Raw genomic sequence first — 25,162 nt, 5'->3', positions numbered from 1 at the left:
CACCTGGTGGCGAGGAGTGTACACGACACCGTAAATCAGTGGAAACCCCAAAAGAAAGATGACGATGACAAATAATCAAATTGTTTGCTTCTAAATTATTAAATGCTAAATGTACAATCAGAAAAATATAGTTTTATTAAAAGTACAACTTTGATTTGAAATATTATTATAATTATAACATTATTACTCCTATTATTATTCTAATTTAGCTATTTTTACTTACATTGTTTTACTTTTATCATTTCCTGATAAAAATATATATTGATAAATATAGAAATAGACAAAGGACCTGTGAAAAGGCAAATATAGACATATATATAAGACAATAAATAAATAAATAAATATATATAGACATATATAGGCATATAAACAAATATAGAGGAAGGGACCAACCAGGTGTGTCAAGGTGGAGGTTAAAAGGCCCGATGGGAAGTATCCGAAGAGGGTAAAGTTAAAGGGGGGGGTTAACATTTCTCGTTCAGCCCGTGCGGGTCTATAGTCCCCAGTCTGTGAATCCACCTCCTTTCCGCCGCCTGGCGCTGGGCCCTACTCCACTGCCTGTTGCCCTCCAGGCCCAGGCTCTGGAGGCCGTGTGGGCCGTGGAGTTTAAAATGTGCATAGGGTTAGGGTTAGGGTTGGGGTTGGAAAAAAGATGTATATAATACAATAAATATATATATTATTAATATACTAATGTTCATACAGCATGTTACTGATTTAGTTTGTTGAGATCATTTTAAAGATTTGATATGGGATTGCAACTGTTATGGATTAATCTGCTGATTTTTTTCTTAATTAAAAGATGCATTTTTTGTTTTGTAAAACTTGTTGTCACAATTACCCAAAGAACCAATTGGTGACACCGTCCCCATCTTTGTTTTGCTCAACAAAGAGTTGAGCAACACTTCAAACATCAAATCTATTAAAATAATATAAACATTTATTTAAAAAAAAGTTACATTTATAAATATAACTGTCAATTAATAAGGCAATTATATATTACTTCATGGTAGGCATCAACATGTGGTAACAAATATGTTTTTAATGGGTTAAATCCAAAGCAAATATAAAAATGTTATTAATTTCCGACCCTCAGCGTTGTTGATAGTCTCTCTGACCTGAGTTGAACTGAACTGGATGTGCTCACTTGCTCGATGTGCCACACCTCAGCAAATGATTATTCAATCATTATAAACTCTGACCTGCTCAGAGAAATGACTGGGTGGTGCTAGTTCTCTGTCTGGGCAGATATTTCTCTCCGGGCAAAAACAGTCTGAAGATTTCAATCATTTTTCTGCGTTGAAGCATTCGGCTGTTACTAAAGCATCCGACGAGTTCAAACCTGATACTTTGAATTAAACTAACATCTGACTTCCTACGGTGAAGGGCTGGGTTCTGTCAGAAAATTCCTCTGAAATTGCGCTGGAGCTTTCTTTGCGTGCTTGAAATACTCGTGTCCTTACATCATTTCGTCTATTTTTCTTCCCTCTCTTCTTTTGAGTCGACCTCCGTGTAATTAACTAATCTGTCAGTCAGTTACCGCGTCAGGTATGGCGTGGTAACAAAGTGTGCGTGTGTGTTTGTGTGTGTGTGTGTGAATGTTGAGAGGGTCACGCATCCCAAAAAACCATCAAATAAACATTAAATGATCACCAGGAGAAAAAAACAATTACCACAAGGAGATGCAAAATGACCTAAGACACACAAACAATCTGCAAATAAATGAAAAAACGACCACAAACGGACGCTAAAAAACAAACAACAAGTTATAAAATCGACAACTAAGAAACAAAACAACTTCAAAAAGAATGAAAAACCAACAGCAGATGTCAAAGGACAACCACACACACAAAACAAGCACAAAGACGTCACAAAGTGACGCAACTCAACCTCAGAGAGATAAACAGAGACGCCAAAAACAACATTATCACGGATTTGCTAAGCGATGAACACAAAAGGTCACAAAAGGGAAGCAAAACGGCCACAACGTGATATGAAATGGTCGTAAAATGATATGAAATGGTCACGAAGTAATGCGATACAGGCCCAAAGGGATGCCAAACAAAGACGTATGCAAAATGTGCACGAAGAGATATCAGACACTTCACACTAAATTATCAACAAGGAGATTTAAAACAATCAAAGGGATGAAAAACAGTCAAAGGGATGCAAAATGGACACAAAGGGACTTAAAATGTGCGCAAAGAGATGTAAAACGGTCACTAAAGGGATGCAAAACAGTCAAATGTATGCAAAAGAGTCAGAGGGATGAATGCAAAACTGGCACAACAAGATAAGAGATATCAAAGACACTAAACACAAAATTATTATAAAGAGATGCAGAACGGGCACAAAGTGATGAGAAAGAGTTACAAAAGTATTCGAAATGAACACAAAGGGACGCAAAATGTGCAAAAAGAGATACAGAATAGTCACAAAGGGATGCAAAACGGTTACAAATGGGTTCAAAACAGTCAAAAAAGAATGCAAAGTCACAGAGGGATGGATGCAAAACAGGCACAAAGAGATAAGAGATATCAAAGACACTGAACACAAAATTATAACAAAGAGAAGCAAAATGGGCACAAAGCGCTGATAAGATGTGTAAAAAGAGATCCAAAGTGTCCACTAAGAGAAGCAAAAGATACAAAACAGCCACAAGTCGATGAAATAAGACCACATAGAGGGCAAAAACACAAAGTTATCACAGACGGCGTGCGTCCACGAGGAGGAAGACTGATCATTCCAGTCTGATGCCAAATGGCCCTTTGAAGTCTGCAGAGTTAACGAAGTGGATGAACGGCAGGAAGTGTAAAGCACAGGACTCACAATCTTCCACAGATGTGTGAGGGGGAAAGAACCCTTTGTTTGATGGACTGTCCCCTTCTTAAAGCTAGTTAGCTCTTCTTAAAGCTAGTTAGCTCTTCTTAAAGCTAGTTAGCTTAGCATAAGGACTGGAAACAAGACGTTCACAGGGGTTTTAGATCTAGAGGACAGACAGATGAGGTTCATTTGTCTCACTGCTCATGACTCGGGTCAGATGCACAGAAAGCAGCTCACGGTCCGATTACCCAGCAGACAGTGAAGCCCAAGCCATGCTGCGTTCAATGACGCTTGACCCCAACGGGCCAGGAAACGACAGTTGTCCCACATACATGTGCGTTTTCTTCTTTGCTGTACCACCTCTGACCACAAGGGGGCGCGCTGCAGCACGCACGCTGTTGACCATGCAGACTGGGACCGTGTTCAACACGTGTGAGTGGCTTATTATGGGATGTCATGCAGTTTATGTGGTAAACAGGACCGGGATTAAGAAGTGTGTTTCATACAGACACCAACAATGTTGTCAACAAAGACTGCAGCCCAGCAACCAATGGTGTAATCTGAAGTACGTCAGCAGCGTCACTTCGTGTGTGTGTGTGTGTGTGTGTGTGTGTGCGCGCGCTCCCTCCATACAAAGCCAATTAGTCAGAAATGTGCTCATTAACGCCCCACATCAGCTTCTCATCAGCCTCCACGTGGTCCGCATGCCATGCAATGTGTTTGATGGGAGCATTTAGTGTAATGATTGCTTTTGTTTGGGGTACTTTATATTTTAATGCCAGTACTTTTACAAAGGTTGAAAGTAGTTCTACTTCGTACTATTAGTACAATATTGAGGGATACTTACAAATTTGCATTTGATGGTATTTTATACTTTTATTTATACATTTCAGAGACAAATATTGTACTTTTTACTCCATTACATTTGTGTTTAGAGTATTAAATGTATTACTTGTTACGCAGAATGTATACATTACTGTATTATATATAATAATGTCACAGCTGGTAAATGTGAGATTGTTATGTCACAATTGATTAGCATTTTGTATTTATAATGTAAATCTGCAAAGTAACAAAAACTACTATAAATAAACATATATATTCACAAAATAGAGCAGTTAAAAGATAGATTATAGAATAAAGTTGTGACCCAAAGTATATCAAGCAGTTCAAATTCCCTCCACCAGAAAGTAACCTTAAATAATTAATGTACATTTTGTTTGCAAATACTTTACACACGTGACTCTTTGAGTGTATTTTACTTGTACTTGAGTAAGTTATACTGTAGTATTGCCACTTTAAGTACTTCTTCCTGCTCCACCATGACACTTGTATTTAAGTACTTATTGTGTTGGATGGAGTAAACCCATTATAGACACCTTCCATATCTCACTGTCCCTGAACGCCTCACAAAGGGCTCCTGGAGGTTCCTCGCGAGGACCCTCATGCCTGGAGCCCCCCGGTGTGAGGAGCAGGTTGTAGACTCTCTCTCTCTTTCTCTCTCTTTATGTCTGTCTGTCTCTTGCGCGCGCGCGCGCAATCTGGAATGTTCCTTTAAATGCGTGAGAGCGCAGCGCAGGAGAGGCGGAGCCGCCGCCCGCGCGCCGCCGCTCTCTCTCTCTCTCTCTCTCTCCCCCTCTCTCTCTCTCTCTCTCTCTCTCTCTCTCTCTCTCTCTCTCTCTCTCTCTCTCTCTCTCTCTCTCTCTCTCTCTCTCTCTCTCTCTCTCTCTCTCTCTCTCTCTCTCTCTCTCTGCGCCTCTCTCTCTCTCCGCGCGCTCCTTTAGAAATAGACCTGCGGGGCAGCGCGTAGTGAGCAGGCGGCACGCTGCGGGGAAATGAAACACGCTGCGGGTCCTGAAGCAGCAGCAGCAACAGACGAGGAGCCGGGCAGAGCCGTTCACTTCTCCTCCGCCGGCGGCCTCCTTCTCCTTCTCCTTCTCCTCTCTCAGCGGGACGTCGCGCGCCGTCCGGGATCATGCTGTTTCCCCACGAGTTGTTATCGGCTTATTGGATCGCAGCTGAGTGAAAGGGAAAGTCCACACGGGATTTGAACCTACGCACTTGCCACACCGTGGATGAAGTCTCCGCGGACTTGATGTCTGAATAACTCCCCACGGATTGTTTTTCTTTCTCCCTCTTCTACTTCTTCTTATATCTCCGGGATTAATCATTTTAAACGCCGGAGAAATGATGATTTTATTCGCTATGATCCTGGCCGTGTTGTCAAATCCAGGTTAGTGTGTGTGTGTGTGTGTGTTCTTTTTTAATATATTAAACATCCTAATGAGTTTTTGTCACGAATGCAACAATGGAAGAGTTTATACTGCAGGTTTAAGAAACACCTGAGCCCTCATTTATAAAAAAAAATTGTAATTCAATATAAAAAAATAAATTAGCAAACCTCTGGGAGGATGTTATTGTTGTCCACTGGTATACAGAAATGTAAATAATTGGGATTTATCTTTTTTAATATTAATATCCTCTAAATTATGTACATCTACGCTCTTGTAAAAACTAAATAAAGTCATTATTTGCTATCTAATTTATGAGTTAATGTCCTAATATTCAGTCCAGGAGGTCTCCCCCTCATGACGGACTGTTATGTAACTCATGGACATCCCTCCAGGAAAAGGGCCCTAAGTGCAAAAGTTCACAGCGCTCAGGTTTTTAGTAAGAGTCTATATCGGTGAGGTCATCGAGCTCCAGGTTTCTAGATGATGAATCCGCGTTGGAAGATGAACTGTGGCCCCCGGGGGCCCTGAATGCAGCTCATCCTGCACCGGCTGCTTTGTCTGTGTTAGAGTCCACGCCGGCTGCAGGCAGGTGCACAATGCCTCTATTATCCCCTTTTGCGTAACATTTCCCATCGAGGTAAATCACTTAGCTTGTGTACACACACGCCCACAAACTCTCTCTCACACACACACACACATACACACACACACTCTTGTGTACTTCGACTCAGATGTGTCTGTTCAATAAAACTCCAAACCTGGTTATTAAAAATAAGTTTTCATCTCTTTTAGGGCGGAGAACGGACTAATGAGACGTTTTTATTGCTTAATATTGTCAATTATTACACAATGATCCGCTTATGGGAGTGTTCTTCTTTTGTTGATCCTTTGTTTAAGGTAGGGCCTTTTAAAAAATAGGGTTTCTGGCTATTCTGATTGCTCTTTCTCTTAAAATCTGGACTTCCGGAGTTTAAAAAAACAAGTTTAAACAAAAAAAAATGTTCCTACTTATCTCTAATCTTTCTTTCCCTGCCTATAAATAAATAGTGGCGTGTACAGTATGGGATGTTTTATTGCCTCCATGCTCTTTTCAAGTTAAACAGGGCTGAAGGCAGAAACCTCAGACTAGACATGGATACGTAGCCCTACAGGTGTGTGTGTGTGTGTGTGATATGGGTGTACTGGCCCTTTAAGCTCAGGTACAATGAGGGTCACGCCCACTTGACATCTTAGCTTTCACTTGTGTTTTTGTCTTCCTTTCTCCAGAAAGCCGTGTAGTCACCCGCCGTTTGCCAAGCACACATGTGAACTCTTTTGTGTGTGTTTCCTCTCTCTCTCTCTCTCGCCCACGCAGGTCTGTCGGTGGCGGTGTTCCGTGCCGGCGTGGCCCCCCGCTGCGACAGCCGGGCCTGCAACCCCCGCATGGGCAACCTGGCCCTGGGCCGCCGGGTCCTGACGCAGACCGTCTGCGGCAACAACGGCACGGAGCTCTACTGCTCGTACGCCGACCCCAACGCCAACCGGGCGTGCGACGCCGTGGCGTGCGCCAAGTGCAACGCCGGCCTGCCCCTCCTGTCCCACCTGGCCGGCGCCATGTCGGACTCCTCCTTCCGCCACCCCAACACCTGGTGGCAGTCGGCCGAGGGGGCGGAGTCCGAGACGGTGCAGCTGGACCTGGAGGCGGAGTTCTTCTTCACGCACCTCATCGTGGTGTTTCGCTCGCCGAGGCCCGCCGCCATGACCCTGGAGCGCTCGCAGGACTTCGGGAGGTCGTGGAAGACGCTGCAGTACTACGCCGGCAACTGTAGCGCCGCCTTCGGGATGGAGGAGGGGAAGGCGGGGCGGGACGGGGCCGCCTGCACCGACAAATACTCCGGGGCGTACCCCTGCGACCGTGGAGAGGTGAGCGGGGGGGGGGGGGCGGCAACAACAACAACAACCACAGCTCGCTCCTTGTTTCGGTTGATTCCCACGGCTCTCATCAGCATCATTTTCCAAAAACGCGGGAGCACGGCTCAGAAAGCCAGATGGAAAGAGGCGGAGGAAACACACACACACACACACCTGCATGCGGTGAACAGCTGGAGAGTTTCCTGCTCGGCTTTAACCCCCCCCCCCCCCCCCCCCCCTGCTGTGAATGAATAGTTAATGATGTGATGGAGGTCAATCATCACGTAAGGCTCGTCTTCTGCTTAACAAATGGTTTTAAGGTGTATTGTTACTCATCCCACTGGAACTAATTCAGTCCTGTTCGCTATGAGTCACGCAAAACGCGAGAGACGCACAGTCTGAGCTGTGTGTGTGTGAGTGAGTGTTTAATAGTCGCACTCTTGACTAGCACGAGGGGGCTTCCTGAAGCCCCTTGATGTTTAATTGAAGCGGTGTGTGCCGGGAGCTGCTCTGCAGATGTGTGTGTGTGTGTGTGTGCGTGCCCTGGACCCCCTGCAGCCCTCTCATGAGTAGCGTGGTGTGTTCACGCTCTCCTCCACGGCTCCCTCCAGGTATTCCGTCGGGGGGCCTCACTCCGCGTGAATCATAAATTACTCCTGACGTGTTTCTTTCTTCTCTATCTTTTACATTATTTTCTTTTTTCGCTCGAAGGTGTGAAGAATAGCTTCTTCGTGCCTCACATGTTGGTTTCTCCACGTCTCAGCCGCCTGACCTCTGACCCCTTGACTGGTGACCCAGAGGTTAACGGAGGTCAAGTCGCGCCGTGACAGACTCTGCTGCTGCTCAGCTGCTCACACTCTCAGCTCCTGTGTGTTCCTCTTGGGATTGTACAGCAGCATAAGGACAGTTATGACAACATATATATATAGATATGAATATATTTATAAAGTAAAAACACTCTTTTGTTCTCCCGCAGAAAACATAAAACTCTTGCGCTGAAAGCTTTTCGTGTTCACCTGAGTGTGTGTGTGTGTGTTCTTCTTATTCATGAGGTCAGCTGGGCAGGAAGAATGTGAGAGTTGTAGAGCGACAGACCTCCTTAGGGAAAGAGAGGGAGGCAGACCAGCCAACACACATATTCTCTCTTTTCCACAGTTCCACACACACATACACACGCACACACACGCACACATACGCTCACTTGTCCGTGCCCTTTCAGATAAACACTTAGTCAGCTTTCCGTCCGTCTGCTGGGAAGGAAGTGGCGTTGCTCTGATGGATGTCGGTACTTTTGGCTCCCCCCCCCCCCCCCCCCCATCAATGCCCATTGTGGCCTGTTTACCAGATTACAGTGCACAGTGCTTTGATGGAATCACGCCCGTGTAAGCCGGACTTACTTCATGTTTTCAGCCTGAAGTGGACACGTGGCCCGCGGTGAACCCGGCGCCGCAGGACGCCTGACATTTAATGCACATTATACCCTCGGGATTAATATCGTGGCTGTTGACTCGGCTCCAGGTTCCTCGGCCGCTCGGCAAGCTATCTGAGTTCTCACTCCAACGTGCCCACAGGAGCCAGTTGCAACCTTTAGCGAGGGTTTATCTGAGTCCCCCGATCCGCCGCCGACGTAAACACATCGGCTATCGCACTATCGCTGCACGTCGTGACACGCTGGACACGGTCACAGACTTCAACACACTATCGGGAGCATACCTGCTTTCAAACCCGTCGCGAATAACAACAAAATATCTGTTCGGGAGATGCTATTTACGGCAAGAAAAGGGCACGAGAGATCCGGACAAAGCGGCAACGCCTTGAAATAGCGTTTATATCTGCAGCAGAACTTGTAAATTCCCTCTCAGTTAAAGGTTCCCCGTCGGGTTCCCTTGTAAACAAGTGGCAGTGTTTATAGTCTGTTTCTCACCAGAGCACATTGTGTATCCTAGAAGCCCAAAACAGCCAAGAAACCTTTGCAAAGACGATGTATTCACACATGTTTGCTATGTGTTAGTTTGCTTGTGTTTGTGCATCTTTGTAGGGTTTGAGATACAAGGAACCATTTAATGTCAAATAGTCCACATGTCAATCAATCGCCACGTGTCTGAACCAAAAAGTCATGTTTTCGTCTGCAAGAGGTCTTTCAACTCAGAAAATGCTAATAAACGTGTGCGTGTGCGTGCGTGCGTGTGTGTGTGTGTGTGTGTGTGTGCGCCCCGTTGGTCCTGTTCTCTTAATTGCGGCCCACAATGCGGTGACCCCGCGACCTCGCCCCACAACGGGGAAATGAATAGCGCTCCTCCCATCGCACCCTCGACCGGCCATCCAGCCAATGAGGGCGCCACATCGGGTGTTTTTTTGCCTGCCTCTTGCTTCAACCAATGAACACACACACTACTCGTCCAGTGATATCGACGATGGCCGGCGACAACAACGCACACTTTTGTAAAGACACAAACGCACACATTTTCTTTCGCAGCGAGAGTCGTGGCACACACCGCTTTTTCACCCCAGCAACGGCGGTCGCGTTGGTTGCTCGCGGCAGCGGTAGCCACGGCGATGGCAGGCGGCCCATAAAAGAGTTCTCGGGATTTGAAGGATGTCCAGGGACAAGACGTGGAGGGGCGAGAGAGAGAGAGAAAAGGTTGGGTGCACTCACTTTAGGCCTCGTGGTCACGTGACGACGTGGTCACTGACGACGGGGGTCAAAGGTCACGGTGAAACCAAAACAAACCCCCGTTGACGTGACAGACGTAGTGACACGAGAAGCATCAATGGACCCGATTGTGCCGGAGAGTAATCCGTCTAATCCGTCTCAATCAGGAAGGGAGAACAGGGAGGTTTTCTTTTCTTCTTCAGGCTATTTAGGAATTGTCTTATTCTTTTTTTTTTTCCGTATTTAAAGGATAAAAGAAGAAGTCGATCAAGGATGAGGGAAACCATTAAACCACCGAAACAACTCCGCCTTCTGGAGGGAGAACTAAGCCTGTATGAGTTTAGAAAAACTCCCAAGGGACACAGCGTGACTTCATTATCTGCCTTTTGTATTTGTTGACGGCAGATCTCTCTCTCTCTCTCTCTCTCTCTCTCTCTCTCTCTCTCTCCTCCCTCCCCAACAGGTGATCTACCGCACCCTCCCGAAGTGGGAGTCCCTGGACCCGTTCGGGGTCGAGGGCCAGCAGCAGCTGAGGGTGACCAACATCCGGATCCGGTTGCTGAAGCGGCAGTCGTGCCCATGCCAGGCCAAAGACCTCGCCTCGGCGCGCGAGGCTCCTCCCACTCGCCACTTTGCCGTCTACGACCTGGTGGTGAAGGGGAGCTGCCTCTGCAACGGACACGCCGAGCAGTGCGTCGCCGCCCCGCGCTACCGGCCCGTCAGAGACCGCACCAACCACGTGGTAAGGCCCGGGAGCCGCTTCCCTAGCTCGCGCTTTTATTGTGAAAGGCACAACAACAACAAAAACTTTTATTTTATTGTTTTTAAGCCATTTCTCTCACTTGCTTTGGATATTCATCACAAAGTAATCGCACCCCTTCCCACTCGTTCCGAGGAAGATCACAAGGCTCGTTCACTTTGTGTTGTTAACGACAGATGAGGGGAGGGGTGGCGACGGAGGGATGGCCTCTCTCTCTCTCTCTCTCTCTCTCTCTCTCTCTCTCCTCTCCCTCTCCCTCTGTTCTTCTGTCAGGCGTCTTTTCCCGTCCATGAAAAAACCCGAGAGGCGTAGAGCCAACGGCGCTGTCTATATATCTGCTCTGATGGACTTCCTATCCTCCAACATCGCTTCTTATCATGCTATTTCAATTCCATGAACTTTTAAACCATTAAGTGCACAAAATAAATGGACGTCAACATATTTGGAGCTCATCGTTTTTCGCCCTGATAAGAAGCAGATGAAATATTTCGCCGTGCTACGCGATGAATGAACGAGACCCATCGCGTGTTTTCTTTGCTTGACGGACGGTTTATCGCCGATGTTTTTATCACGCCAGGAAATTCCAAGCGGCTCTACCGAGTGTTTTCATCAGGATTTCCTTCTTCTGAGGGTAGAGATCTGCACGCGAGACGCCAGGGCGATGATAATAATAAGAGATCTTTTTAATACCAACATGTGTGGCAGATGTGATTTTTTTTTTTACGGCATAAATATTATCCCGAGCCTTAAAGCTGGAACAGTAAATCCCTCCTTAACCGTCGTCGCGTCGCCTCGGGTCACCGGGGCCTCGCTCCGCGGCGCCGCCGTGCGGGTGGCGCTCGGTGAACGCGCCGACGTTACGCAAGACGTTTGTTTTGTGTCTCGAGAAGCAAAAAACCCAAACAAGCGGAGCAAGATGGGAGATTACTGAGGGCCCAGAGGAGGGGGGGGGGGAGTCTTCCTACAGGTAAATACACAAAGGGCCCTCTCGAGAGTCTGTTTGGTTTGGTCGCTCTGGGCCACCGTAGGATCACAGCGCTGCTCCGATATGTCGATATCAGCGAACTTAAACACAGAGATCCTGAGTTTATTTCGAGTAAGTCTACCTAGTTGTTTTCTTCTGTTCATATGTGTGTGGGATGTAGTGTGCGTGTGTGTGGGGTGTGTGTGCAATAATCGGTGGTGAACGTGACCCTGTGATTGGTCGATTACTGCTCAGACTCTGTGAACGGAGACGAAAAGGCCACTTTGTTTGTTTGTTGTTGTTGTTTTGGGCTTTTCTTGAGCTCCTGTTCCCCATGGGGGTCTCTCTCTCTCTCTCTCTCTCTCTCTCTCTCTAGGTGATTACACAGTCTGTTAGTTAGCCACAACTCCAACACACACGCACACACACACACACACACACACACAGACAGTGACAAACATAACAACATCCAGGGACGACTCCTGGAGCGTCAATTAGACCAATTAGACGTGTGTTCTGAGTTTTTCAAAATAAGAGTCTTCGCTCTCTTTCTCGTCACATCTTCCCCTCGACAATTATTATTTATACAATTTGACCACATAGAGATCGAGGAACATATATACACTTTTCCGTAAATGGTGAAAATCCAAAGATATCGTAATTTCATCCATCCAGATTTTTTAAGAGTCATTATCTTGGAAAATGAAATTAAACCATTTAAATGTATGAGTGATGTACATTTTGACATCTGGTACAGTATATATGTTATAAAACTATATAATTAAAGTTTACATTACACGGACTATAAACTAGCCGACGCTGCAGGTTGTGATGCGTGTCGCAGCCCATCTTCCCCTCTTTGTTTCACGCTCGTGGAAACCCCCCCGACCCTCTGAGGTATGTTCCCGTCTCTACGTTTGGATTTAATTATACGTTTCTGATTCTATAACTGCACGTATTTTTCATGTTTTTTTGGCACGGAGGGTGATTTTAAGTAACCGATATCATTGGCGTGGCACATCAGTCCGTCGCCGCTGCGTCCCGGAGAACGGTGGAGTTTACATCATTGCGTGTGTGCAGCTCCCTGTGTGTGTGTGTGTGTTAATTGTCCCGTGTCACGGTATGGTAAACATGCAAAATGGGTTTAAATACCAGCTGTCTGGACCCCGGCCAGCTGCCCCTTCCCTTTCCCCTCTTGTCCACTTCTTTTTTTTTTTTTTCTCCACTGTTTTCCATTAATTACTTCATGTCCCCTGTTTTTGGATTTGAGATACGTGTCATTACGTCGCTGCCCGGACCTCGCAATTGCTTCCCCTCCTATTAGCGTCGTGCATGTGTTCGCCTCTACATTGCAGGACTGATCTGGGGTCAGGGGACATATCGGCTCTCCTCTATAGCATGTGGATGTGTTTAACTCTAGCAGTACAGTGTGTGGGAAACAAATGCATACATCTGTGTGTGTGTGTTTATTTACCATGTTGTGTAACAGTGTGTCCCACATTACAGTTACACGGTGTAACGCAAACAAATAAAGAGCTTCTTCAGATGCCCCCCCCCCCCCCCCTCTCCCCTTCAATCATTATCCAGCATGCATGGCATTCCAGCTCACAGGAATGACAAGGAGATTGTTTTTGTGCTCTCAGCGCTGCATACTTGCACTCTTCTCTCACACACACACACACACGCACACAAGCACAAGCTTTTCAGACCAGAGGCCCGTTCTGGTTTCCAGTGATGAGGCCAAACAATCAATGTCCATTCACTAATTTTCATGCGAGCGAGTACGAGAGAGAGAGATGGAGAGAGGGGAGGAGGGAGAGAAAGGCAGAGACGCAGGAAAGGAGAGTGAGAAGAAGAAACGGAGAGAGGAACCCCCGGCATACTTGTCCTCCACGTGGGAAACGTTCCTCTCCATCACACTGACCCCTTTGTTCCTCTCATCCTTCCATCTCTACCTCTGTCCATCATGGCTCGTTGCTAATGAGCTCTCTCTCCTCTCTCTCTCTCCTCTCTCAGGTCCATGGGAAGTGTGTGTGCCGACACAACACCGCAGGTGATCACTGCGAGCGTTGCTCTCCGCTCTACAACGACCGACCGTGGCAGCCGGCCGACGGACTGACGGGGGCACCGCACGAATGTCGGAGTGAGTGGAAAAAACACTTCATGTCTTAAAGCTGCATTCTCTCTCCTGACCACCAGGGGGCGACTCATCTAATCGTATAGAAGTCTATGCTTCATGTGTTAAAGCTGCATTCTCTCTCCTGACCACCAGGGGGTGACACCTCTGGTTGTATAGAAGACTATTTCATGTGTTAAAGCTGCATTCTCTCTCCTGACCACCAGGGGGCGACTCATCTGATCGTATAGAAGTCTATGCTTCATTTGTTAAAGCTGCATTCTCTCTCCTGACCACCAGGGGGCGACTCCTCTGGTTGTATAGAAGTCTATGCTTCATTTGTTAAAGCTGCATTCTCTCAACTGACCACCAGGGGGCGACTCCTCTGGTTGTATAGAAGTCTATATAATGACTTCCCTCTTGATGTATTCCCTCAGTAAACATTGTAAACATGAGTTTATGGCCGCAATCTCTAGTTTCCAGTCTATACATTATGCCCTTTTTAAAGTGAAAAGGGAAGTTGGGTAAAGTTTAGGGGCGCGGACACTTCTCAAACCTCTCATCCTGCAGCATAATCTGCTGAGCTCATCATTAAATAACGATGGGAAAATAACATTATATACATATATTGTGGAGAAAAGACAAAACTTTCTTTTTTATGTGCTCAATTTAAAGCGACAGTAACTCAAAGTGTGTGTGTGTGTGTGTGTGTCCTCCCACCAGAGTGCAAGTGTAACGGTCATGCTCACAGCTGCCGCTTCGACTGGGCGGCGTGGCGCGAGTCCGGCCAGCGCGGCGGCGGCGTCTGCGACTGTCTGCACGACACCGAGGGGCGCCAGTGTCAGAGGTGCAGAGCCGGCTTCCACCGAGACCCCCAGAGGCCGCCGACGGCCCCCGGCTCCTGCAAACGTACGGCACACACACACACACACACACATATAATCATCATTAGGGAACATTGTGGCTTTTCACCTCCAGTCGTTATGAGATACGACGAGTTGAGGAATGTCTCGTGTACGTACTGGACGCGGTGGATGCTGCCGTGCCCGACATTTCTCTGCAGACCGCAGCGTGTAGAACACGAGCGTCATGCGGCGTAATTAATCACCGCCCGCCCGCCGTTCTTTTGACAACAATGTTTACCGGTGTGAATCACAACATCGCAACCTCGCTCGCGTACGCGGCGGCTTCGCTGGCACTCCAGAGGAATGCTGAGAACTGAGACCGCAAGCCGGGACGTGCCGGGGGAAGAAGAAAAAAGCACCGATACCTGATGGGCACCTGGCCACCTGTGTGTGTGTGTGTGAGGCAGCAGACGGCCCACGCTCCATCCCAGGTTAATCATCAGATGGAGGCATTCCTTCTTCTCCACTCACACAACCCCGGAGCGTGTCCATCTCCGGCTTGTTTTTGCCATTTTTCATGCATGACTCAGAGCTCGGGGTATGGCTTCAGGGGTAATCATTGGTCGCAGGGCGTGAGGGTCCGCTGTGTGTGTGTGTGTGTGTGGCGTGCTGCCCTCCGGTGATGAGACGAGGTCTTAAGTAAACACGCGATAGTCATCCATAAACACGCGGCGGTGGCTACATTCCCCGCCTGATTATGTGTCAGATTTGACCCAGTGAGCTCAGTCCTGCAGGTATGCTGGACACACACACACACACACACACACATATCTAGTGTGTGTGTGTGTGTACAGACATCTTTGTGAGGACCAATTTGACTTTTAGACCCAAGCGACGCTCCGGAATGCGTTATGTCAACGAGACAGAAGCTCGGGGTCGAGTGTGTTCACATCGAGTTTAAAAACTATATAGAAATACAAATATATCTCAGATATTGCTCGACCCCGCGACCTCTTCCGATGGCTGCCGACGGGTAACAAAGCTCCATTGTTGTTCTTCAGTATTTTATTCCTTTATTACCTAATGATAAGTTATGTCACGCTAGATGAAGGCCGTAAAAAAGGTCTCTGATAAAGTCGGAGAGAATAAATGCACCTTAAGAACAGTTGGAGGAAGAGTGTGTGTGTGTGTGTGGGGGGGGGGGTGTAATGGGATAATGACCCTCGCCCTGACGGCTGATTGACAGAAAAGGAGCGTCGGAGAAGCTTTTAGGAGAAAACCCCCGAATGTGAAGGCTGTGAAACCCCGACTGACGACGGAGGAATTTCCCTCCGTCGTGAGGAGACATTTTTATCATACCGAGCTCCGAGGGGCCCTGGAAAGAACACACCCCTGTCAAGCTCATACACACACACACACACACACACACACCAAAAAACTCTCTCGTATGAGGGGAAAGTTACTGTGTGTGTGTGTGGCAGGTGTCTTGTCACATTCCATGAGGTTTTCATTGCCGTTGCTCCTGCAGCTCTCTCTCTCTCTTGTGTATACACACACACACCCCCACACACACACCCCCACACACACACACACACACACTTACACAAGGCAGTCGTTGTGTGGTGACCCGCTTCAAACGTCTCATGTACACACACACGCTTACTCAACACGTCGACACACACGTGTTTCGGCTTTCCGGGGGACGGTTAATTGTTAACGGGTGGAGGCGGCTCCCCCACGACAACAGAGGAGATAAGGTCCACACACACACACACACACACACACACACACAGGCCAGTATATGTCTAGTGATTGTGTGTCTTTGTGCGAACGTCTATAAATGCGATGTCTTTATGATTTTATTGATATAATACAGGTTGGTCCTGTGAGGCTCATCTTATCTCGTCTGATTAACCATCTGGAGCTCGGGAAGTCAAATATATATATATACTTATATATATATATACATATATTTATATATATGCTTATACATATATAAAATGTCTCCTCGTACTCCTTTCTTCTTGTTCTTCTTCTCCTTCTTCATCTTCTTCTACTCCTTATTTTCCTCCTTCTTTCTTCTCCGTCTTCTTCTCCTTTTTCTTCTTCTCCTCCTCCTTCGAGTTGAACATGAGCATTAATAATAAAGAAGGAGCAGGCTGTCATGCCTCTAGGTGTGTAAGTACTTTGAGTCATTTACTGCCAGTCAAGCTTCAAGCATCATTAAACGGCAGAGAAACGGCTCCACACAACACCTCCTCCTCCTCCTCCTCTCCATAACCACGTCCCCCCCCCCCCCCCTTCAAGACGGGGGACAGATTTATGGGGGAGGCCGGACCCTCCGGGTCTCTTATTGATAACATACAGACGGTGGAAAAATGTGCGTGTGTATTGTTTTTGGAGGTTGTTTAAAGAACACACTATCAGCACACAATTAGAGGGGGGAGGGTGTGTGTGTGTTTGTGTGTGTGTGAGATAAGTAAAAGAGAGAGGCCTTTGTATTACGAGCTCCTGCAACAACACCAGACAGACAACTGATGAAATACTGGTAATAAATTTATAATTTACAGGTTAGCAGAAGACCTTCAGACTCGATGCATCCCAGATACGACTCTTTTTTTATTTGTTTCCACGAGATATATTCTGAGTCTTTATTTATAATATTTTAGTATTTCTTTAGATTATCTTGCATTTTTGGGCACTTTATGGCAGCTGTGTGTACGATACATAATGCAATATATCCGGATTTCTTTAGAAGCGATACTTTCGTATATATTAAAATATTTTTTTTTTTTCTCAAGATATATTCAGAATCTTTATTTATAATATTTTATCATTTCTTTAGATTATTTTGCATTTTTTAGCAACTTAATGCAATATATACAGATTTATTTAGGGGAATGTAAATAAAATGTGCTGAAAATACAACGTGCGATACTTTCGTATATATTAAAAAACTTTGTTATATTATTTCCCCCTCCCCCCCGAGATATATTCAGAATTTGTATTCATAATATTTTTGTATTACTTTAGATTATATACTTTCTTATACAAAAACTACTCTTTTTTTTCTTCTTTTGTTTCCCTGAGATATATTCAGAATCTTTATTCAGAATATTTTAGTATTTCTTTAGATTATTTAGCATTTTTTGGGCAGATTGATGCAATAAATCCAGATTTCTTTAGCGAAATGTATATTAAACGACTCTTTTTTTCTTCTCCCAGCATGCAGCTGTCACCCCCTGGGCTCCATGCCCTTCCACCTGGCCCAGGGCTCGCTCTGCGACCCGTCCAACGGAAACTGCGTCTGCAAACCCGGCGTGGGGGGCAGCCAGTGCGACGGCTGCATGGTGGGCTACTGGGGCTTCCACGAGTACGGCTGCCGGCCCTGCGACTGCGCCGGAGACTGCGATCCGTTTACCGGAGACTGCGTGTTCGGGTGAGGGAGGAATGAGAGAGAAAAAAAAAAAACCCTGTCTGAGTACATGTGCGTGCAGATAAGCGAGTGTGCCTTCCCGATAACGAGCTGTTCTTTCCCCAAATCTGTGTTCTTCACAACAAAAGGAGAAAAAAAGCTTGTATCACTTTTATGTGAGGCAACATGATTATCCACGGGCAAAAAATTGGCAGAGGTTTGTGTGTTTTATTGCCAAAACATTGACACCTCCCCCCCCCCCTGTGTGTGTGTGTGTGTGTGCAGCTCTGATCTGGACCTGTACAACTTGGAGGGAAACTCCAGCGAGCCGGCGAGGATCTTCAGAGCAGACGAACTCTTCTCTGCCCTCCACTACTCAGGTGAGTCGTGTGTGTGCATGCGTGGACAGTTTCCATGTGTCCATTCTCTCTTAGACCCCCCACCACCACCAGCCTGTAACTGCAGCTTTCATAGGCACATTCCTCACTGGACACACACACACACACACACACTGTGCTTGCATTCTTAGGACGCCGTGCACAGTATCCGAGACCACACACACACTCATGATATTAATCTGTACCCGTGTGTTGTCCCCTGCAGAGAAGTGCGAGTGCAAAGAGCAGGCGCTGACCAACAGCAAACTCTTCTGCACCACGAGTTATGCGTACGGTGAGAAGACTTTTCTTCGCACTAGTGGTGGTTTTTAGTACTGCAGCCGTCGTGAAGTATTAACGCTCCGCTCTGATTCACAGTCCTGAAGGTGAAGGTGCTGTCGGCCCACGACAAGGGCTCCCACGCCGAGGTGGAGGTCAAAGTTCAGAAGGTGCTCGCCCAGAACACCAAGCTGAAGATCCAGAGGGGTCGGGTCACTCTTTACCCCGAGTCCTGGACCGCCCGGGGCTGCACCTGCCCGATCCTCAACCCAGGTCAGACTCGCGTGTAGAAGATTGAAAACCTTTATTGATATTTGAATAAGTCGATCTTTCTGAAGCTTTTACGTTTTTTAAGGCCGCCACGCGGCTGCGTTTACATCTCCGCCGTCGAGCCGCTTTTTAAGGTGGATTTGAGTGTTCCTGACCCCCCCCCCTTTTTTTTCGGCGTCCGTCCCTCAGGTCTGGAGTACCTGGTGGCGGGTCACTCGGACCGCAAGCACGGCCGCCTCCTGGTCAACATGAAGAGCTTCGTCAAGCCCTGGAAGGCCAGCCTGGGGCGCAAAGTCCTCACGCTGCTCAAGAGAGACTGCAACTGGTAGACGCGAACGCCTCGGACGTTGACATGAACCATATGAAAAACAGTTTTTTATTTTGTATTCCTCTGCCGTCGTCCAATGGGGAGCCGGCGGGGCTCTGCGCCGGCTAGAAGAAGCACACGCGGACACGTTTTTCTTCTTCTTCTCTTGCTGCTGTAAATGGAGGAAAAATGGAGGATTCTTCAGCGCTTTCTGGCCCCGATGCTCTCCTCTTCCCTCTGGAAGGCGTCGGCGTGCTTTACAAACTGAACCGCTTCCTCTCTGCAGCACTTTAGCCTAAAGATGGAGCGAGGAAAATAAAGCGCAAAGCACCCCAGAGCGAACAAGCCATACAAGCCACTACAGGTGGTTAGATCTTAGCCAGTCCAGGTGTGCCTGTGTTGAAATCGGAGCGAATGGATTCTTCTTCTTTTTTTTTTTAACCCTAACGTAAATGGATTTGCCTGTTTTTGCAAATGTGTGTGTGTGTGAGACGTGTGTTTGAGAGCACAGTCCAGAGTCTTCCCTGTAGGTTCATGATTCATCTCCAATGACACTAAATCCAGAAGATGCTTTGTTATTCTCCACCCCCTTTGTTGTGCTCTTGTACAGTATTATTTGTATATATCTATATAAATATTAAGTTCCTTTCCCCCCCCCCCCTTTTGTTTAATTGTTTTTGTACATGGTGATATTAAAGGATGATTACAGCTTTGTTCTCATTTCTATCGGCTGAGTCGTGAGAGATGTGGGGGGTTGGAAACAAGCTGTAGAAAACACTTTATTGTGCGGTATTGATGATTGATTTTAAACTGAATGAGAGGAAGAGGAGGCGACTCTATGCTCAGAAAACATTCAGCTCATCAATCCAGCTCCATGGATGCTTCATTCTTTCCACGCGTCTAAGTAGTTTTGGCAAATTAAACATTTTTAAAAGCATGTAGGAAGCCAACTTTAGTCCAAAATACGGTTATATTGATTATCCAGTTATCAAAGACACAAAAAAACACATTTAAGGACCTTATGTGAAAACCAACTTATTGCCACGTGAAAGATGAATTAAAAATCCAATTCCACCTTAAATGGATCCGTTGATTTTTATGAATGAAACTAAAAATAAGACGTCCGCCTTCTTCCAGATGAGTTGGTTTAACTCCTGATTGCTCGGAATATTATAAGCATATAAACTCGGAGAGAACGACGTTAAAAAAAAGAAAATGGAAACACGAGTGCAGACGAGTCGTCAAACAGACGTTTGAAGCGACTGTTTTTACATAAATGTTTCATAAAACAAGAGAAACCGAATTTAATCTTTTCATTTTGCAGCTGTCCGTCTGTCTTTGAAGCCTTGTTGTCGGGCAGAACTTTTCCCAGAGACTCTTCCCAGAAGTTGATAGAGCTGCCTGCGGGCCTTGAAATACTTCACATAAATTGGACAAAAATATCCTTATCGCCCTCTTTCTCACGCACGCACACGCACGCACACACACACACACAAACTCTCCCCGTGTCCCTTCACATGAAGTCATCCATCACTGGCTCCCAAAACACACTCCCCTACATTCACACAGTGCCACAGAATGTAGACCATAACAGAGGCCGTACACACACACACACACACACACACTCGCTCTCTCTCTGTTTGGGTTTGGGCGGCCCACGCCCCGCTCGCCGTGACGCGGTTGCCCGAGAGGTGTGGACACATTCCTGGCGCGTCGAGCGGGCCGGCCGGGGTCAAAGGTCGCTCCCCCGTCCGCCTCGACCAGAAGGCGAGCGGACGGCCGCGTTTCCTCCCTCGCTCGCAGATGAGCGGCGGAGGGGTCGCGGCTCCTCCTCGGGTGAACGAGTGTACGCGGGGAGAGGAATGCGACCGGGAGGAACGCCGCGGAGCCGCGGACATTTTAATCTACTTCACGCACTCGTGTGTGTTTTTTTTTTTTACAGGTGCGGAAAAGGCAAATAAATGTGTGATTGCATCTGCTGGAGGATCGAGATAAGAGGTGATCCACCGCGGCGTTAAAAAACCACCGAAGAAGAAGTAAATGTGGCCTTTGTGTTTGTTTCATGTTCATTTGAGTTCACACACATCTGAAAGAGACAAATACAACACACACACACACAATCGTGGACCGGCTGCACCCTGAGGTGTCGTCCTGACTGCACAGCTCGGTGTGGGTCAGTTATAACTCACGAGGTTTCTGTTGCATTGTGGGACATTTTTTATCTCTTCTGGCTCCTTTTTCTGGAGTTTCCGCTTTGAAATTGGAAATGTGCATCAAAAAGATGAACGCTGAGATGTGAGAAGACATTTGGGGATCTTATTCAATTTTTTTTCTTCCTCCTGGCCCGTTAATCATCTCGTGACGTCTCATATCTCTCCGGTGACCTTTGGGGGGGGGACCGGGGTTGGGAACCACAGCGGTAGAAGTAGAAAATACTTTAAAATGTGCAAACTATCACATCTAGACATACAAACTACATCAAACTGAGCCCTCCATGAATAAAGGTCCAATAAATACAGTTAAGACAATATATATATATATATATATATATACATAATACAACATAATGAGGGCAGTACTCGGGTACTTTTACTCGAGTAAAGTACCCAAGTACTGCTCAGCACAGACTTTCAGGACGGAGGTGTATTGTTGTGTATTGTTGGTTGTGTGTGTGCGTGTGTGTGTGTGTGTGTGTGTGTAGTGGGAACTGGCCTTGAAGCGTAGACTCAACAGGGAGCCACCGTGGACCTCCCCTCTCTCTCTCTCTCACTGTCTCTCTTGCTCGCTCGCCCCCCCCCCCCCCCCCCTCAAACACACTCATTGTCCCCAGATTGACTGGCCATTCTCAGCCCGTGATGGAGATGTCCTCTGTGTGTGTGTGTGTGTGTGTGTGTGTGTGTGTGTGTGTGTGTGGGGGGTTGCACGGTGTGGGAAACTAGTTGATGAATGAGTGTTTGGCACGCTTGCACAGATGCCTAGTTTGCTTCAGTATGGCATATGTGTGTGTGTTATTGTAGTAATGACGATTACATGCGTGTGTGTGTGTGTGTGTGTGTGTGTGTGCCTGCGTGAGCACAATGCCCCGCTTGTGTTGCTATAGAATGGAGTTATGGCCTTTGTCCCGTCGGCATTCTTGTGTTGCTATTGGCCGAGGAGTGCATGACAGCTCCCGCAGACTCGGGGACAATAACCCCCCCACCCTCCACACACACACACACACACACACCCACACACACACACACGCACACCTTCCACTCCTCTCCCTGGGAGTCACAGTGCTCCTCTTCGGCAGCACCCTGAGACAGACCTGCTGTGGGTGTCACACGGCTACCAGCACCCAGAGGTCCCGAGGGAAGCCAGAGAGATGGGGGGGGGGGGGGGGGGAGGAAGTGAGCGCTGGATAAGTGAGTCATGTGGTCAGTTTGATCCCGTCAGCTGTGATTCACTTACACAGGAAATGAGAAGATTACGGCATTAAAAAAAACGAATGAAACCGACGTCCTTCAGCTGAAAATACCCAGAAACCGTGCACACGCTCGTCTTCTTATATACTCACACACACACACGCGCACACACACACACGCACGTGCATCAGGAATGTGTGTGTCTCCATACCTGATGAAGATCACCTGCAGCAAGCCAGAACAGGGCGGCCGGTGTTGACACAGCGATGGAGACGATGCTGATTACTACGACAAGGAGCGTGATGTCATCGCGTTGCTATGAACGAGCCCACGCAGCAACGGGACAACGAAAGTGGCCCCCCCTCCCACACACACACACACACCTGTGACAAGTCAGGACCCAGATTTTGTAATTTTTTAAAATGATGACGTGAGGCCTCGAGAGCGGGAAGAAACCGACGGCGTTCACACACCACCGGGAAACCACCGGCCAATGACTTTCATCGCTGTGTGACTTTCTATTCTTGTGAGGACGAGATGACGAAAAGGCCTCAAACGGTGACGACTCTCTCTCTCTTTGGCTCCAGGCGTCCGGTCCCATCGCTCTCATCACGATGTGTTCCGTCTCCCATGACGTCAACACGGGTTAAAAGGAACGTTTTGGTGTTTTTTTTTAGGAGGGGTGGGGGGGTAAATAACTAAAAGCTCATAATTAACAGGATAGACCTCGTTCGGTTGTAATCCTTTAAACGGTGGAGAAATTAAATGAAAAATGGGATTTTTTTATGCGCCGTATTATTTCTTAACGGTGACGTCAGGAACAGAGAGAGAGAGAGAGAGAGAGAGAGAGAGAGAGAGAGAGAGAGAGAGAGAGAGCAGTATAACTGTTTAAAGGTGCTCTCTGATGTCTTCTAGTAAACAAACATAAGCCTAGTCGGAGTTTAAAAACTTAACAAACAACAGAAACTTTGTTTGTTTAGGATTTTAAAATCCGGCGAAGGCATTTGATGCGTTTCTTCTTCCCGATAAAACATTTGTAGCGTCAGCAGATTGTAACTTTATCCGTCTTTACCGGAAGAACTCTCGGCTTTTTATCAGCTTGTTTTTCGGAAAACGAGGGAGTCATGGAAAAGAAAGAAAAAAGTGACATTGAACCAAAAACTTTTTTTAAAGATGCCGCTAAAAGAAACAAAAACAAGGAGCTAAAAGAAGCAGCGGGCCAAGGCCGCCGAGATAAACACGTGTTTCTGTTTTTTCCATTAGCAACGTCAAACCAAACAAACATGGCCGACCGCGCGTTAAAGATAGAATCAACAACGCGACCGTCCTCGGGAGGACTGTAACAGAAGGAGGAGGAAAAATGTGTGTTTTTGAGAGAGAGAGAGAGTGGAGATGAAAAGAGGGATGGAGGGAGGGAGGGAGGGTTAGCGTGTGTGGACATGATGACGGCGAAGGCCCCGGAGGACATAGAGGGAGAAAAACATTAGAGGTTATTCACAGGCATCGCATGGCACATCATCACATACCTCTTTCTCTAAGTCACTCAAAAAAACGCCCCTTAATCTCTTTCACTCACACACACACACACACACACACACACACACACACATAAAAGCACATAAAAGCACATATTACCACACTCCCCCGTGCAGCGGGGGTTTAAGAAGGCTTGTATGGATCAGTTCCCCACTAATCAGTACATGAGAGGGATTCTTCACATGAAGTCGGGTTGCGTGTGTTGAGCCCCCCCCCCCTCATCTGGAGGTTTAATAATGTGAAATGACTGCGTATTAAAGAGGGGTTCCCATTGTGTGTCCCTTTTTTTGAGAAGCGTCTCCTTCCCCTGCGTCCTCACAGGAGACGTTGTGACCGTGTTGTTGTCTTGGAGACACACCGATAGGATCTGACGCTGAGGGCCACCAGCATGAAGCGCCGCACCTGCATCCCATATGTTAACATACCTCCTAAAGGTACAACCGCATGGGCCTCGGGGCGAAGGATAACACACACGCACACACACACACACTTTGTCGTCCAAGTTGAAGTTACACTGGTAATTCTGACTTTTACCTCTACAAAATACTCCATGAGTCCAGGTCCTGCAGAATGTGTTGTGCAGAATGTCCCCTTCTCACATGTTTTAATCATTAAATATGTTATTTTACTGTCTATTATTATTGAGAAATTAATATTTCTTCTAATACATGTATTTGACAGCTGGAGTTGCTTTGCAGAAGTTTATAAACATATAACCACATAAGCTATGATTGATTATAGATGAAACTACCCAAAAAAATTCCACCAGCAACTAAATTAAATTGCTGCTTACGTGTTGATACATCAAATATGAATTCAATAATACAATGTATAACTTTTACGAAAGCCTAGTCGTGGCATTTCTTTATACATAGTGGGTTCTCGTGATGCTTTAAATTATTATTTTTTACAATACTTGTGTAATTTTATGTAAGAATCAACATGACATTGAAGTGTTAAGGTATCGATGCTTTGGCCTTTTACTTTTCAATTCAATTGGCAATACGTGATCGTAAATAGTACAACACCGCCCTCTAGCGGTGTGAAATGTCACTACATCTATCTTATCAGTGTGAAGCAGTGATTTTCACTTTGGCTTGTTTATTATTTATATTTCTAAAAAGTGACACACAATAAACAACAGTTTACTGTACCAACTTCCATACAGGCCCACTGAAGCACCACGGTGCAACATCTGACGGCAATACGACGACAATAAATAACTTTAAACTACATTAATGCAACTGATGAACACCAAAATATGGTTTGAAAAAAAAGTTTAAATGACA

General features: G+C 46.6%; 1 protein-coding gene across 1 annotated transcript; it reads left to right on the top strand.

Moving 5' to 3' along the window:
* The first annotated feature begins 4,609 nt into the window (after window positions 1-4,609).
* On the top strand, window positions 4,610-19,642 carry ntn4 (netrin 4). The gene is made up of 10 exons (XM_056425190.1): window positions 4,610-5,056; window positions 6,412-6,959; window positions 10,064-10,342; window positions 13,341-13,467; window positions 14,164-14,349; window positions 17,511-17,724; window positions 17,986-18,080; window positions 18,304-18,372; window positions 18,456-18,629; window positions 18,816-19,642. Exons 1-10 carry the CDS (start codon window positions 5,011-5,013, stop codon window positions 18,953-18,955), a joined length of 1,878 nt encoding a protein of 625 aa, XP_056281165.1. The 5' UTR covers window positions 4,610-5,010; the 3' UTR covers window positions 18,956-19,642.
* The last annotated feature ends 5,520 nt before the right edge of the window (window positions 19,643-25,162 follow it).

Source organism: Pseudoliparis swirei, chromosome 10 (genome assembly GCF_029220125.1).
Source record: "Pseudoliparis swirei isolate HS2019 ecotype Mariana Trench chromosome 10, NWPU_hadal_v1, whole genome shotgun sequence".
NCBI classification, from domain to species: domain Eukaryota; kingdom Metazoa; phylum Chordata; class Actinopteri; order Perciformes; family Liparidae; genus Pseudoliparis; species Pseudoliparis swirei.
This window is presented reverse-complemented; position numbering and strand designations above follow the sequence as displayed.